Genomic DNA, 18098 nt, shown 5'->3' on the forward strand with positions numbered 1-18098 from the left:
TCATGTTAAAAGTCAAAATCTTACTTTGCTCCCCCCGTGAACAAGCTAAATTATAAGTTCATCTCCTTGATAGAAATGACTTGAAGTTGCCTTTATAGGACAACTATAAAAAAAATTGTTCATTGAAGGGCAGGAAGTAATATCAACAAATCAGACATGAGCAGTTTTTATCAAGGTTGCACAAAAGAAATCAGAAGTCAAGAAATGCATATATTATGATTGCATGCACAACCTTAACTCTGCCCTATATGCATTGTGATAGCTTATAATTACTCAAATATAATACATTTTTCTACATCCTCAAGCCTTTTCTGTATTAGAAGAGTGTGCTATTTTGTCTAAATCAATTAACAAAATTGATCTGGTCAAATCAGCTCAAATCTCTAATGTAGATACACTTAAACCAGTTTAACCCTTGCTTATATAGATTTTTGCTTCAGTTGGTAACTTAATGGATAAAACTGGTTTAAGTGTCTGTTTTTGGGCTTTGCCACCGTTTTAACTAGATACTTTTTCTACAACCTTAAATTACTTAAAATATATTTTGGAAAACACGATAGCGTAATTAGACTGGAAATGCCTTCATAGAAGTGGGTAAAACTAAGATTTGATGTGCAACCTTAACTGGAGCATTTTGTACTATTTTTTTCATTGCTTAGCCTTGCTACTTTAACATTCTTTCAGTGTAGTTTTTTAAATAGATATTTCTAGTTTTAAAATAACTAACTGTTTAAGAACATGAGAATTAGTGGCTATATGTGAAGTTTGGGTGTTTTAAGCAATTCAGGTCCAAACCCTGCAATTGGATTCAGTAGCATAGATTCCTTTGCCCAAGTGAAGCCCCACTGCTTTCCTCTGGGCTCTGTAAAGGCAAAAGGATCTGCCCTACCAGGCCTGATTGCATGATCGAGATCCAAGTGTCTCATTGTGTACTTTTTCATTTACCAAAGCTGAAGTGTTGTTTAATTCCAAAAAAGTCAGTAGCAGTGCCACATGGTAATCTTAGTAACAGCCTCAGAGTACACCAAAAAGCCTGTCAGTTTAAAATTGCATATATAAACTCCTAGATTTATTGTGTTATATAAAACATTTAGTTTCAGAAATTTCAGTGTAAGGATGGGGTGGGGTTTGTTTCACTTTCCACATCTACACTGGTCTGTTGAACAGTTTCCCAAATATTTCAAAAGTCTGCTACAAATATTTTAAACTTTAGAATTAAAAATAATTGCTTCACTTTATATTGATACAAGAAATGTTTTAGAAACCACCTTGCCTATTTGATTTAAAAACTGATGATGGTAGCATTTCATAATTACAGCTAAACATTCTAGTTATCTAGTACTGAGCTATAATTCCGTTCTGAAGTTGTACAAACCACAAGACACAAATTCACAGGAAGAGTGGAGGCATGCTCAAATGACTCAAACATATGAGTCTAGTTTGAAAAAGTTGGACATCTATTGAATAAACGTGAGAATTCTTTCTGAACTTACAAGCAGAAAGTGAACCATGGCATCTGCTAAAAGAGAGAGAGAGAGAGAGAGAACACTGTTTTCCTGTACTGGCTGCTTCCGAACAGCTGTTAAGGTTCCAGAATAGTTGTGGGGAAACCTGTACAGTCAAAGACCTTAAACATACTAAGGCAGTATGCCCAATAATGCCACCCATTCTTGATCAGAAAGATGCCTTTTGTTCTGTGGCTCAACTCCCATTAATCCATGGGTTGATGCCTGTCCCACAGGTAGGAGGAAGCATGTCTCAAACTCACAACTACTGCTGGGTTGAGACACCATCTCCAGATGGTGGCCATTTGGATATTTATTGCCAGGATCATGCTATTTGCTGGCGTGTTACAGGGGGCAAGGGAGTCAATGTGCACCCAGACAAACTAAAGGAAAAAACACACTCGAATTATGGAAAGCACTAATCTTAAATATATAATTACCATGCCACAAACAAAATTTTGGCCACGTGTGGGAAGAAGAGGTATTCCTTCACATGGATGGGTTTTTAAAACTGTTCTGACTGCCTGACTAGGGCAATTCTCCAGTCAGCTAAAGGCAATGTGGCATCGCACCTGTTCTTCAGCAGTGAGCACCAGCAAGGACCAAATTGACTGAATTGCAAAAATGACCTTCTGCAATCATTAAGATTGTAGCTAGTCATTCTTACCACCCCTGAAAGTGATATAACCAACCAGTATAAGATTGAATCATCCAAGTATAGTAAATGCCTTATGTCTTCTCTTTAAATATTTATCTGAATAAAAATGTTATGGGGACTTTTATCGAAGTGAAATTCTCCATGAACTGATTTTAAACATTTTTTTAGCTAGATAGATATAGGCATTAGATGTCCTCAGATTCTCTTGTTTGTTTGTTTCTGTTTGCTTTTCTCTCTGACTTAAGCTGTCATTTTAATTTTCCCTTCATCCCCCTCCCCACAGGTGTTATTTTATATTTCTCCAGTAAATAGACTGGTGGGAGCACTAATGACTGTCTTGTCTCTCTTTCCTGGTAAGGAAAAGCAGGTTTCGGCTATTTCTTTCTTGTGTAATTTCTGTTCATAACTGAAATTGACAGTGAAATATTTGGGCGTGGGGGACTTATGTGACACAGGGGCTGTGTTGGTATATTGCCAGAGTATAATAGCCACAATGAATTCACACACACAGCTACGTAATATGTTTATGAAGCACACATGCGCACAACCTGATAACACTTGATATTTATTGAGTGCTCCTTACCTTAGTAATAAGAAACGAAGTCTATTTTATCTCTGCGGGCTGCATATTGGGCACCTTTGATATGCCAGTGAATAAGAAGTCATTGGTTCTGTGTTCCTGCCAAATGTTTATCAAACTTTAAATAACACTTGCCAAGGCAGAATGTCAGTGCTGATCCATTTGTGTCATAGTCATAGGCGCTGACTCCATGGGTGCTCTGGGCTGGATGGTGGGTGTTAAGCACCCACCGGCAGCCTCCCCCCACCCAATCAGCTTCTCTCCCTCCTCCCAGTTCCTCCCGCCCACCACGATCAGCTGTTACGCGGCGTGCAGGAGGCGCTGGAGTGGCGGGGGAGGGGGTGGAACGAGGCAGAGCAGGGGCGGGAAGAGGCAGGGAGGGGGTGGGGCCTTAGGGGAAGCGGTGAAGTGGAGTCAGGGCCTGGGGCAGAGTGGGGGTCGAGCAACCTCCAGCACATTAGAAAGTCGGCGCCTCTGGCAGAAGTGGACTGGATTTTTAAAGTGGCAATGAAAATGCATGACACTTCTGTTTTGATATACTAAAAAGCATTTCCTACTTTGCCATTATCAAAAATCACTAAAATCTTTGGTGAGATGATATTGTGTATATGTTTGTCCTCCAGGTATGATTGAACATGGTCTTACTGACAGTTCACAGTATAGACCAAGAAAGAGTGTATCAGAGGACACTGGCCTGCGGGAAGTTACTCCCCCTTTAGATGATTATGTTTCTGTGTCTGTTGCTGACATTTCAAATACAAACTCAGGAATGGGTGAGGAAGGCAGGAAGCTATCAGGAAACCATGTGCGGGAGGTTCAGAAAACAGATGTGCCTTTATCCCATTCTGAAAAGAATTGCAATGGATCACAGTCCTCCAATGGCACTGGACAACATTTGAAACCTCCTTCACGCACTTCTCCAGAGTCTTCTGAAAGCGACTGGGAGACCTTGGATCCTAGTATTTTGGAGGATACCAACTTGAAAGAAGGAGAACATGAAAATATGACATCAGAACAGACTGAAATCCTTTCAAAGGAATGCCCAACGACAGAAAGCCCTCCAATTACTGTGCAACCTCAGGCTAAAACAGGACATGTGGTTCTTGTTCCAGGACTGATATCAGGGTTGGAGGAGGACCAGTATGGCATGCCATTGGCTATTTTTACTAAGGTAAACATTTTGATAATTGTACTTAGTAAATATTTACCAACACTTTCAGGCCTAAGTTTTCAAAAGTGACTAGCAATTTTTGGTGCCCAACTTAAAGCCTGTTTAAAGTATTGCTCAGTATTCAAGTGCAGACTCTGACAAGACACTTTATTTTTGTATAATAAAAAAAGCCCACTTTCCTGGATGTATTTTCCACCCCACATGCATATGCACTACTTCCCGTGATCTATGACTGTTCCATTTATTTTTCTAAGTCATGTTGTTAACAGGCAATGACTTGCAGACACTCCTTGATCAACTAGCTGCAGACACGAACAGCTTGCCCCAGATGGGCTCCCCATGTATTGTTTCTGTTTTACTTCTGAAGAACTTAGAAATCTTAATTTATTTAGTAACTTCTTAATTAATAGAAAGGATTGTTGTGTAAGTACAAGTGTTTCTAATGTAGTTATAAAATTTTGATAACACAAAGATGTGGGAAGTGCTACTGTGTATCCCATCCATTTAGGCTTTTCCTAAAGTTCTCTTTGCTGTAATATCTAAGCACTTGCTAGACAAATCTGCAAGATAAGGTCCCTAGTGGACATCATGGAGTTTTTCATTCTTCTTTCTATCTTTGATAAGGAGGCATTACTTAAGGAATATCTACGTTAAAAAATAATAATAATAATTCAGCCCATTTGTTTCATGTAGGAGGGTTATGTGTTTATTCGGGCTTTAAAGTAGTCCTCTTATTTGCATTACAGGTTACCCTCTACTGGGGATACCTTGCTTTGCTTGCAGCAATGAGCCGACTAACGAGGCAAACATGACTCAGCAAATTAAAAATTAAACACACTTACACCTAGCACAGATTTTACTCGTACTGCAATTGGAAATAAGTAAGGCTAAGTTTTTGTCACAGATATTTTTAGTAAAAGCCATGGACAGGTCACGGGAAATAAACGAAAATTCACGGCAGCCCATGACCTGTCCCTGACCTTCGCTAAAAATATCCCAGACAAAAGGGATAGGTGGGGGCTCCCGGATCCCCCACTGATGCGGTGTGTGGGAGTGCCAAAGTCCCCCTGCCCCGGGACTGGGCTGCTGCAGGGTCCCCTCACCCGGGCAGCTGGGAGCTGCAGGGTACCCAGGCAGCTGGCCCTGGCTGCAGCTGCGGTTGGGCACCTGTGGGGAGACCCCGCTGCCGGCCATGGCTGGGCAGGTGCAGGGGGTCCCACTGGCCGTGGCTGGGCAGCACTGGGGGCTGGGCGCTGCAAAGGCGGGGCTGGCTGGGAGCTCCAGCCCCAGGGCAGAAAATGTCACAGAAGTCAATGGAAATCACAGATTCCGTGACCTAATCGTAGCCTTAGAAATAAGTTATAGAGAAGAAAATGTGTGAGAGACACATCATATTTGTGCACTTGAACCTTGAAATGAAACAAAACTAACAGCTGGCAGTGCTGAATCACAGCACAGTGACCTGCTGCAGCAAAAGCCCCTAAAAGGCTGGTCTCCGAACTCTTGATGGGGTGTCTCATCTTTTACAGAGTGATCAGGCAGCAGAGTCTGGGCAAAGATCCACTTAGGCCATGTCTAACTACCACTCATGTCGGCAAAACTTATGTTGCTCAGGGGGGTGTTTTTTTCAAACCCCCTGGGCGACATAAGTCACGCCAGCATAAGTGGTAGTGTGCACGTTGCTATGTTGCCAGGAGTGCTTCTCCCGCCGACATAGTTACCACTGCTCATTGGGGTGGTTTAATTATGTCGAAAAGAGAGCGCTCTCTCTCCTATTGGCTTAAAGCGGCTACACGAGAGATCTTACAGCGGCGCAGCTGCATTGGTACAGCTGTGCCACTGTAAGTTCTCCAGTGTAAGCATAGTCTTAGTTACGGAGTCGAAGGAATGCAGTCAACTCAAAAATAAATTTCCGTCTGAAAATATTGTATCTAACTATTGTGACAAGTAACCTTAAGCTTGCTAGAGCAGAGAGAGAGTAGAGGGGAGTTTTCTCATTTATGATGTGTATTTACTGGCTTAATTGCCAGTTGATGGGCATTGTCTGTCTCACGATAGCCCTCTAGGGGTCTTCACATTTTTCTCTAAGCCGGGGTTTTCAAACTTCATTGCACCGCGACCTCCTTCTGACAACAAAAATTACTACACAACCTCAGGATGGGGGACCGAAGCCTCAGCCCCGATACCCCTGGGGGCGGGGGAGGAGGGGAGCAAATGCCAAAGCCTGAGCCCCTCCACCACAGGTGGGGGGACCAAAGCCAAAATCCAAGGGCTTCAGCCCCAGGCAGGGGGCCTGTAACATGAGTCCTGCCACCCACGGCTGAAACCATTGGGCTTCAGCTTCAGTCCCGGGCAGTGGGGCTTGGGCTTCGGCCCCTGCCCCAGCAAGTCTTATGCCAGCCCTGGTGACCCCATTAAAATGGGGTCAAGACCCACTTTGGGGTCCTAACCCAGAGTTTGAGAACCACTGCTCTAGGCCCTGCTAGTAGGTATGCGTGAGTAACCGTAGGAGCACAGCTGAAATTGGAGAGACTACAATTATGTGCATAGAGGGGAAAGGGTAGGAGGGTAGAAGGAGTGTGTCTGAACACTAGGTGAGTCTGACCTTAGTTTTGAATCTCAGGATATTAGGCATGTCTATTTAAAAAGGTTCGTCATATAATAGGACACTGATCTGCCATGACCACTTTTGCCTGATTTCTGAAGCTTGGAAATTAAAAATGTGAACACACACATATATTTCAGCATTGACCTTTGTAGCTATACTCTGAAATTCTCTGCATGTTGACAGAGCCTTGAGATGAATTATGTCCGATATCTAAGGGTTTTGTTTTGTTTTTAATATATCGTGAATGTAGATGCGAAATCATGGTAAATATGCAATCCCTTCTAAAAATAGTTTTTGCGATGGGAGTTGGGACTGATGTTAATGACTTTATATCAGGGGCAGGCAAACTTTTTGGCCTGAGGGCCGCATCGGGTTTCATAAATTGTATGGAGGGCCGGTTAGGGGAGGGGGTCGTGGCCTGGCCCCCACCTCCTATCTGCCCCCCGGGGACTCCTGCCCCATCCAACCCACCCTGTTCCCTGACGGCCCCTCTGAGACCCCTGCCCCATCCACACACACCCGCTCCATGTCCCCTGACTGCCCCCGGACCCACGCCCCCCCATCCAATCCCTCCTCTCATTCGTGACTGCCCCCCGGGACCCCTGCCCCGATTCAACCCCCAGTTCCCCCCCGAACCACCATCCACCCCCCATCCCCTGACCACCACCCCGAACTCCCCTGCCCTCTATCCAACCCCCTCTACTCCCTTACAGCGCTGCCTGGAGCACCGGTGGCTGGCGGCGCTACAGTCGTGCCGCCTGGCTGGAGCTGGGCCACACTGCCACCACCACTCAGCACAGAGCACCGGGTCAGGCTGGGCTCTTCAGCTGCGCGGCACTGCCCCAGGATGTCACAGCCCTGCCGCCCAGAGCATTGCGCCAGGGCTGAGTGAGCGAGCTGTGGCTGCGGGGGAGGAGCTGGGGGTGAGCCTCCCGGGCCAGGAGCTCGGCGGCCGGGCCAGACGGTCCCGCGGGCCGTAGTTTGCCCACCCCTGCTTTATAGAAATGGCCTTTTAGGGACTAATGGAACAGTTTATAATATCTTAAACTGGTAGGCATAGAATTAAATGTTGTTTTTATTAAATTATGTTCTTAGTGTTCTGATCCCACTGGATCAGTAACTTATATTAGAAGCAACATATTAAATTGCCCAAAGCTAACAGCTGAAATACCACCTTCTCTGGACTGCCATAACTTATAATAAGAAAACGCTCTTTATCAGTGCTCCACAATTAGATGCTTGACCAAAACAAAAGTGTCAACATTCATGGTGCTATGCAAAGCAAACTCTGCCTCTAGTGGATGACCAGAGATGCAAATTACACAGCCAAAGATTTGCCACAGAAAACTCAGTCTTTGATGTTCCAGAGTTAAAATTTAAGGAATGTCAATACAAGTGACTTGAAACTGCAATCATGCCCAACTAACATAGATATATAGAGGTCCTACGAAATGACAACCAAATGCAAAGAGACAAGGTGGGTGAGAAAATATCTTTTATTGGACCAACTTCTGATGGCAAGTGAGACAAGCTGTCAAGCTTACACACAGCTCTTCTTCAGGTCTGGGAAACTTACTTAGAGGGCAGGTTTACATTTAAAAGGTTGCATCGGCGCAGCTGCACTGCTGTAGCCCTTTAATGAAGATGCTGTGTGCCAACTGCAAAGAGCTCTCCCGTCAGTGTAGTTAATCTACCTACCTGAGAGGCGGTAGCTATGTTGATGGGAGAAGCTCCCCTACCGACATAATGCTGTCTGCACCGGGGGTTAGGTCAGTGTAACTATGCCAGTCGGGGAGGTGGATTTTTCACACCCCTGGTTGATGTAGTTATACCAATGTAAGTCTGTAGTGTAGACCAGACCAGAGTGTCGCAGCTAAATACAAGATGGAACAGATTGTTTAGCATAAGTAGTTAACACGTATTTCAAGAGACCGTGAAGAGGCCCATTAACACCCCTCCAGTCATTGGGAGGAAAGAAAGGGAGTGGGGGAAAGCAGATGTGGAGGGATTCATAGAATATAAGGGTTGGAAGGGACCTCAGGAGGTCATCTAGTCCAACCCCCCTGCTCAAAGCAGGACCAATCCCCAACTAAATCGTCCCAGCCAGGACTTTGTCAAGCCTGACCTTAAAAACCTCTAAGGAAGGAGATTCTACCACCTCCCTAGGTAACCCATTTCAGTGCTTCACCACCCTCCTAGTGAAAGTTTTTCTTAATATCCAACCTAAACCTTCCCCACTGCAACTGGAGACCATTACTCCTTGTTCTGTCATCTGCTACCACTGAGAACAGTCTAGATCCATCCTCTTTGGAACCCCATTTCAGGTAGTTGAAAGCAGCTATCAAATCCCCCTTCATTCTTCTCTTCTGCAGACTAAACAATCCCAGTACCCTCAGCCTCTCCTCATACATAAGTCATGTGCTCCAGCCCCCTAATAATTTTTGTTGCCCTCTGCTGGATTCTTTCCAATTTTTCCACATCCTTTTTGTAGTGTGGAGCCCAAAACTGGACACAGTAGTCCAGATGAGGCCTCACCAATGTCGAATAGAGGGGAATGATCACGTCCCTCGATCTGCTGGCAATGTTCCTAATTATACAGCCCAAAATGCCATTATCTTTCTTGGCAACAAGGGCACACTGTCAACTCATATCCAGCTTTTCGTCCACTGTAACCCCTAGGTCCTTTTCTGCAGAACTGCTGCCTAGCCATTCGGTCCCTAGTCTGTAGCAGTGCATGGGATTCTTCCGTCCTAAAGTGCAGGACTCTGCACTTGTCTTTTTTGAACTTCATCAGATTTCTTTTGACCCAATCCTCTAATTTGTCTAAGTCCCTCTGTATCTTATCCCTACCCTCCAGCGTATCTACCATTCCTCCCAGTTTAGTGCCATCTGCAAACTTGCCGAGGGTGGATGCCATCCTCCAGATCATTAGTGAAGATATTGAACAAAACCGGCCCCAGGACCGATCCTTGGGACACTCCGCTTGATACCGGCTGCCAACTAGACATGGAGCCATTGATCACTGTTATTAGTGGGTTATTAGTGGATTATAGACTGTTGTAATAAGCCATAAATCCAGTGTCTCTATTCAGTCCTTGATTTTTAGTGTCTAGCAAAGTTATGAATTTAAGCACCTAGGCTTGTCTTTTAAAGTGTTGTGCAGGTTACCTTTGAGGATGAGGACTGAGAGGTCAGATACGGAGTGATTGCTTTGTGAAAAGAGTTCACCAACAGGTGATGTGGTGTTTTTGTCTTTTATCATTTTCCTGTGTGAGTTCATTCGAGAGCTTAGTAATTGTCTGGTTTCACCCACATAGTTATTGTTGTTGGGGCATTTAGTGCACTGGCTGAGGTATACCACATGTTGTGAAAATCATGTGTAGGACCCAAAGATCTTGAAAGGTGTGTTGTGGGGGGGTGTTGATTATTGTAGCAGTGAAGATATGTCTGTAGGTTTTGCATCAGTTGTTCTGCAGGGTCTGGTGCTGCTTTGAGTTGGTGTGTCCTGGTCTGTGAGCAGTTTGCTTCTGATGATCAGAAGAGGGAGAGGTTGGGGGCTTGTTTGCTTGAAGGCCAGAAGAGAGGGTTCAGAAAAGATTTCTTCCAGCCTGGAGTCCCCATTAAGTATGGGTTGTAGTTGTTTGATACCCTGTATGGGTTCCATTCGGGGGTGGCAGGTGACAACTAGGGATGTGTGGTCAGAGAGATGGTTTTATTTCTGTATTGAAGCATGTTCTCTCGGGGTATTTGGGTGACCTGTGCCATGATTCAATCTACTTCTCCTGTGGAATGTCATTGTTCTGTGAAGGTGATTTTGAGTGTGTTAAGGTATATATCCCAGACTTTCTCTTTGGAGCATGTTCTGTGGTATCTGCGTGCCTGGCTGTAGATAACCGATTTCTTGGGGGGGGTGGGGTGTTTACTGGATCTGTGAAGGTAGATGTGGTGACCCGTGGGTTTCTTGTATATACTTGTGAGGGTTCCACTGTTGAAGCTGATTGTGGTGTCCAGGAAGTTGATGCTGGTATAGGAGCATTTCAGAGAGAGTTTAATGGACAGGTTGTGATTGTTGAAGTTGTGGTAGAAATCTGAGGGAGTTTTCATTGTCTGTCCAGAGGATGAAAATATTATTGATTGTATCTCAGGTATATCATTGGTTTAATGATAGACAAATGACATACCTGTGATACAATCAATGATATTTTCATCCTCTGGACAGATGACTGAATAAAATGGTAAAAGACAAAAATACCACATCACCTGTGGGTGAACACTTTTCACAAAGCGATCTCTCTATATCTGATCTATCAGTCCTTATCCTCAAAGGAAATCTGCACAAACCTTCAAAAGACACTGGATTTATGGCTTATTACAACAATCTATAGCCCACTAACAACCCCCTGCCAACTGCTTTCCTCCCTTTCCTTTCCTCCCTGTGACTGGAGGGAGTGTTAACAGGCCACTTCACCTTGAATGGTCCTTTTGAATGTATGTTAACTACTTATGCTAAACAATCTGTTCTGTCTTGTGTTTAGCTGTGACACTCTGAGTAAATTTCCCAGACCTGAAGGCCTTGGCTACACTGGCAATTCACAGCGCTGCACTTGCTGCGCTCAGGGGTGTGAAAAAACACCCCCCGTGAGCGCAGCGAGTGCAGCGCTGTAAAGCGCCAGTGTAATCAGCGCCTGCAGCACTGCACGCTCGCTCGCAGCGCTGCAAGCTATTCCCCTCGGAGAGGTGGAGTACTTGCAGCGCTGCGAGACAGCTCTTGCAGCGCTGGTGGCGCGACTACACTCGCGCAGCGCTGTGAATCCGCGAGTGTAGCCAAGGCCGAAGAAGAGCTCTCTGTAAGCTCGAAAGCTTCTCTCTCTCACTAACAGAAGTTGGACCAATGGAAGATATTACCTCACCCACTTTCTGTCTCTAATATCCTGGGGCTGACATGGCTACAACAACACTGCATACAAGCAAATGCAAAGTCATGTTAACTTCAGTTCAATTAGAAATACCAGTTTAAAGGGGGAAAGCGGTGTTTTTTTTCATTTGGTAAAAGGACAAAATCACTGGGGTGGGGGGAGGGAATCTTGAACATTTTAAGATGGATTTTAAAATGGAGAACTAAACAATTTAAATTTAGCTGACAATATGGTTTTTAATGTTTATCTTCCATCCTACAAAGGCACTCTCTCATTCAAGTTTAGCTAATGAAATCAAAAGCAGAGGACTGGAAATTTCAGATATACTAATTTCTAGTGATGAGCATCCTTCAATAACTTCTAGATTGTCTACCCTCAGCAAACAATTTAATTCAACATGAAACTGAACTCCATTTTAGATCTGGCAATTTTTAAATCAAGAATGGATGTTTTTCTAAAAGTTATACTCTAATTCAAGGAAATGTTATGGCCTGTGTTATACAGGTAGTCAGACTACATTGATCACAGTGGTCCTTCTGGCCTTATAATCAGCGAAGCTCTTTTGATAGGATTATTTATAAGTTTGTTTTCTTGTTTTTGTTTGTTCCATACTATGGAAAGAAAGTTTAGTCCACCAGACCAAACTTGGATGAATGAGATTGGGCCAAAAGGTCATGAACTGGCTTTATTGACCACGTGGTAATGTATTTCCTAGTATAAAAGAGCACAAAACTACAAGGCAAAAACAGGTCATGGATTTTTGTTATTAATTTTAGTGCCAGCTAGATAAGGTCAGATGCTCCTCTCATTTACACCAGTGTAAATCAGAAGCTGTCATAGTTGCATGGTGAGTTTGGAATCAGGCCCGCTTTGTTTTAAATGGCAAAGCATTTCTAAAATGGCACAGCTTGTCTGGTTGTTAAAATTACATGACAATTAAATATTGCATTGTCAACTTCCTTAATATTATTTTTCCAGAAACCTAATACTCCAGGTTGGTGACTCTCTAACATAGGACTCTTCTATTCTTTGACAAAGGCGGTTCTGTTTTAGTTGTTGGTATTTTTCATCTGGATAGCGATCCTTGTGTTCAATCTAGAAAAAAAGTAGTAGTTTTATTCCTTTCCTTCCATATGTTTCAAATTGCCATGTACTGCATGATGATGTACATTCATTCTTGTTGTTTTGTCCAATATGCCTGTAGTCCTTCTGTTAGCGTTAGTTAGTGAACTGCACAATGCTTTATGTATCTGAACAGTTGGAATTGGGTTAGAGTTTCAAGGACTACATTAATTCTATCTTAAAAAGGAAATTATAATGCTTCCACCTGTATCACTAGAATGTGGGTGTAACCTACATCAAAGACTTAGACTTTTTTTTAAATAGCAAATTTTCCTGGAAAGCCCTGGTATAATTAGTATCACAAGGACACAGTGGTTAAAAAGCACAGAGCATAGTCTTTTTCTCCTGCTGCTTTTTTTTTTTTTTTAAAGCAGTCATGCACATGCTCACAAAAAGTTATCCCTGGAGCCTGAAAGTCTGTCCCTGAAAAACATGGATAGCAACAGTGCACGAGTGTCTAACTGTCCTGGCAGTGTACCTGAGTCCTGCCAGAAGAGACTATACTGTGGAAGAAAGGATAGTCTGACTGCCCGTTCAGTTCTCGTCCTCTTTACTGTGCATGCCAAGGACATGAGAACTGGATTGAGACCACCAAACTCATTTCACATTCGTCAACTCTGTTACCATCTGAAGCTGTTTGGGCTGGATTTCAACCAGTCAACTAAGAGTGAAAGCCGCCATAAGCCATTACCAAGTATACTCCATTTCTGTGAAACCTGGTTTGCTTATGTTTGCTTAATGTAGCAAAGCAACATCAGACTCCAGTGGCAGTGTGGCTAGGAACATAGTGCAGAGCAATAACCAGGCTTGTTCTCTCTGTGGGGTGGTGTTCTTGCTTTTGTGTAGCTCTAGGAAGGACTGTGGAGATGGGTAAGTACAGTAAGATGGGGTTTGGTGGGGTGTTTTTCCCTTCCCCTTTTCTTACTAATCATTTAGTATTTCCATTATCTTAGGGTTACCTTTGCTTGCCATACATGGCACTGCAACAGCATCACCTCCTCTCTGATGTAACAGTCCGTGGCTTTGTTGCGGGAGCCACCAACATCCTGTTCCGTCAGCAGAAGCATCTAAGTGATGCAATTGTGGAAGTATGAATTCTCTTCTTAAAAATTTTTTAAACTTAAAAAAAAAGAGGGATTGCATTATGAACGTGTTTAAGTGAAAATAAGAGCTTTTGTTTACTAATGAAGTTGTTAAATACATTATTTATTTGTATAGTTACTTAGGAGTTCCAGTCATGGACCAAAACTCCACTGTCCTAGGTGCTGTACAAACACATAACAAATAGTTCCTGCTCCAAAGAACTTACCTGCACACTTTCTATTCAAAGAGCTTTTGTCAAAAGACAATATATACAAAAATATTCCTAAGCTTCCAGTTAGGTTCACTGAAATTTTCTGTACTTTGTTTAAAGTGGACAACCGAACAAGTTTTCATGATGTGTGTTCAGTTAACTATCTATGTCCTATGCTATGGGCTTGTCTATTAAAGGAAATTGCCCGAATCAACTGTGTGTCCACAGGAATAGCTATAGTGCTATAAATTCACATCCTATCTTATTCCGGAACAATTTCACTGTGGAGACAAGCCCTTAAATACAATAGAGTCTCACACCTATACTGCTAGAATTCTGTATACTTGCATTTATATAAGTAATGAAGCAGGAAAACCTTAACTTTGTTCACTGTCAAAAATATTAATAAGTTTCTGGTGTAATACATCATATTCTGTAAAGTGTAAACACTGGATATAGTTTATTTTTCTCTTAGTGAACTTTCATGGCTGCCTAATAAGATCTTAAAAATAAATGTTTATAACTGAGAAACAGACACAGTTATGGTAACACGAATATGCTCTTCCTCATATTTATTTACTTTATATTTAAGCGGCAATAAAAAATGCCCAAACAGAAAGCTGTAGATGCCCTAAGAATTAAGTTTACAATTGCATAATGATGACCACCCAACAACATTAAATAATTATATGCAGGTAGCAGATTAACTCAGCCAGCCAATAAATCAAAGCCTTAGAAAAGAATCTCTAGGAATATACCCTATAGGAACGTACCCAAAATCCTGACAAAGAGCTTCTGCAGTTTTTGCCAGGAAGTTAATCAAGTTCAGGCTACTTCAGACCATCTCATATCCTGAGAACAGTTGAAGCATAATTTGGTCATCAGTTTCTCCTTACTTTTGGTTGTGGATGTAGGTGGGGATGAATTACTCATTTGACAAAAAATAGTACAGGTTATGTATGCTGAAGGTCTTATTTAGACTGTTTTTCCCCTTGGCATTATTTCAATCAGATAGAGGAAGCCCTTGTCCAAATCCACGATCCAGAACTCAGGAAGATCCTGAACCTCACAACTGCTGACCTGAGATTTGCAGACTACTTGGTGAAGCATGTAACTGAGAACAGGGATGATGTTTTCCTCGATGGCACTGGCTGGGAGGGAGGAGACGAGTGGATCAGGGCTCAGTTTGGTGCCTATCTTCATGCATTGCTTGCTGCTGTGCTGCAGCCAGGTAAATTCTGGTAACCTCTTTAGGGGCTGAGGTGAGACTGGGCAGAGGCTGAATGCATAGTAAACAATTGCTCCATTGCATTTTCAGCTTGGCTCATACTCATCCTTTATCTCAGTTGAAAAAAAAAATTTTTTTAATCCCTTGACCATCTTCGTTAATTTCTTGCTTTATTCTGTGTTGTTAACTCTCAATGATTTAGAGATTATTATATTCCCCCTTTGTTATCTTCCCTTGGGTATTTGTGTTAATTTCCATTACCCGCTCCTCATAAATAGAAGTACACCTCTACCCCGATATAACGCTATCCTCGGGAGCCAAAAAATCTTACCGCGTTATAGGTGAAACCGCATTATATTGAACTTGCACTGCTTTACCGGGTTATATCCGAATTTGTGTTATATCGGGGGTAGAGGTGTACTTGAAATTTATACATGCAGACATCCTACTAATTTAGGGTCTCTTTGTGGACTTTAGCTATTCCCAATCGTTTATGCAGAATTTAAACAGCTAACTCTCTAAACCTTTTAGGAAAAGTTCTGTTTGCCCAGTATTAACCCTTTTAATTGAGCTCCCCTTCATAATTATTCTCAGTTGACTGCCTGTCAGCCAATTCTGTGTCCACTCTGATATTCATGAGCAAATACTGTATCAAGCTTCACTTCAAACATACTGTATTTTCTGGCGTATAAGACTACTTTTTAACCCAGGAAAATCTTCTCAAAAGTCGGGGGTCGTCTTATACGCCAGGTGTCGTCTTATAGGGCGGGTGCTGAAACTTCCGAGCCGGACTGGAGAATCTGCGGTCGCCGCATATGGTGGGGGGAGCTCAAAAACGGCCGCGGCCACATCCCCGCCCGATGACGAGGTGAGGGGGCGCCTCACCGGGAAGGTGTAAGTGAAGGGCGGAGCAAGCTGCAGGCGTCCGGGACGCCCGGGGTATGGAAAAAAGAGATAGAGCGGCGCTGTGCCCAGAAAAACACGCCTCTTTCACCCGTCTGGCCCGCCCTTGTATCCTATTACCGTACCTCCTTCTCTGCCTCTCAGATCTCGCTCCTGAGGACTGCAGTGAAGCGGCGCAGGCGCGCATGTGCGAGATCTGAGAGGCAGAGAAGGAGGTAATAGGATACAAGGGCGGGCCAGACGGGTAAAAGAGGCGTGTTTGCGCTAACGCTCTGATAGTCTTGGAGACAGGGAGGGCTGGGCAGGCAGGGAGAGCTGACCAATCCAAGCAGGCTTTGTATACAACAACCAGCCAATCGCCGGTAAGGTACATCGCTTGCCGTGATTGGCTGGTTGTTGTATACTGGGTACCACATACAGTACAGCACCAGTATCTGTACCTGTTCATACAGTATAGCACCAGTACATACAGTACAGTATACAAATGTCCAACAGTCAAAACCCCATCATGGCTCCACCAGCAAGAAGAAAGAAATATGAAGCCAGTTTCAAACTTAAAGTTGTAAACTTTGCCATGGAACATAATAACTGCCCTGCTGCAAGACAATATGGAGTAACAGAAAAGATGGTTCGGGACTGGAAAGCAAATGAAAAAGCATTAAAGAGTATGCCAAGGGGTAAGTGTGCATTAAGAAGAGGCACTCCACATTGGCCAGAACTCGAAAAACATGTAGCAGACATGGTGAATGAGCATCGCCAAAACGGTTATGTAGTGACACGAAATAAAATACATTTGTTTGCACTTCAGTGTGCCAAATCTAACCCAGATCACAGCAACAGATTTAAGGCCACTGTATCCTGGTGTACTAGATTCATGGGAAGGCATAATATGGTACTGAGGCAAAAGATGAAAATTGCCCCAAAATTACCTGCAGATCTTGATAGCAAAGTAAATAGTTTCCATCGATACGTAATACAACAGCGCACTAAACATGGCTATGCGTTAAGTAGTATTGGAAATATGGATGAAACTCCAATGAATTTTGATATGGTTGGAAATAAAACTGTCCATCAAAAAGGTGAAAAAACAATTTTAATTAAAACAACAGGACATGAGAAGTCCAGTTTTACAGTGGTACTAGGATGCACAGCTGATGGCGCCAAACTGAGACCAATGATTATTTTTAAAAGAAAAACAATGCTGAAATTCAAGTTCCCTGTTGGTTGTTTTGTACATGTGAATGAAAAAGGCTGGATGGATGAAGAAGGGGTAAAGCTATGGCTTGATAATGTATGGAGCAGGCGACCAGGTGGACTTATTCAAAAATGTAGTCTACTGGTGTGGGATATGTTCAGGGCTCATTTAACTCCCAGTACCAAGCAAATGCTTGCAAGACTAAACACAGATGCGGCAGTTATTCCTGCAGGATTGACATCGTTGGTACAGCCACTGGATGTGTGCCTAAACAAGCCATTTAAAGATCGCATTCAAGAACAGTGGAATGAATGGATGGTTAGCGGCGAAAAGTCATTCACAAAAGGAGGAAACATGCGTGCTCCACAGTTGGATGTTTTGTGCAAGTTTATCATAAAAGCCTGGAATGATATTGATGCAGAAACAGTAATCAAGTCTTTCAAGAAGTGTGGCATATCAAATTCATTAGATGGTATGGAGGACGACTACTTGTGGCAAGATGAAGAGGAAGCCGAAGCTGAGACCACACCATCTGATAAGGAATTCGATCCATACGATGACTGCCTTACAAATGTATCACAAGATGTCATTGATGTACTTATGATATCAGATGACGAACAGGAGGATTTTGAAGGCTTTTAAAGGGAAACTGTCACACCAGCAAAACCTGTAAAAATACCGTAGCTTGCAGTTATGATGGGCGTTGCTAACTCGCCAGGGACTTGCCCGGCACTTGCTCTCTCTCTTGTTTGTTATCTTCCTCCTATCATCATCAGTTCCAGTTTGGTTGACAGCTTAGAAAACAAACAGCATGGCAGCTCCCATGGGTTTATTGTCTTATCCTTCCTTTCAGCTTTAGAGTGAATTAGGAAAAGTTTAATCCACTTGCACTGTTTTATGTTTACATGTTTGATGACA

General features: G+C 43.1%; 1 protein-coding gene across 2 annotated transcripts in view; it reads left to right on the top strand.

Annotated features, from left to right (window-relative positions):
• AVL9 (AVL9 cell migration associated) overlaps window positions 1–18098 on the top strand; it is a 76116-nt gene that overhangs the window by 41930 nt on the left and 16088 nt on the right. For both annotated transcript variants that reach the window (XM_065583741.1, XM_008171204.4), the window contains 4 exons: window positions 2447–2516; window positions 3367–3914; window positions 13514–13648; window positions 14866–15085. In XM_065583741.1, the coding sequence (XP_065439813.1) occupies window positions 2447–2516; window positions 3367–3914; window positions 13514–13648; window positions 14866–15085 (973 nt within the window). The remainder of the gene's footprint in view (window positions 1–2446; window positions 2517–3366; window positions 3915–13513; window positions 13649–14865; window positions 15086–18098) is intronic.

Source organism: Chrysemys picta, chromosome 2, assembly GCF_011386835.1.
Source record: "Chrysemys picta bellii isolate R12L10 chromosome 2, ASM1138683v2, whole genome shotgun sequence".
Lineage (NCBI taxonomy): Eukaryota > Metazoa > Chordata > Testudines > Emydidae > Chrysemys > Chrysemys picta.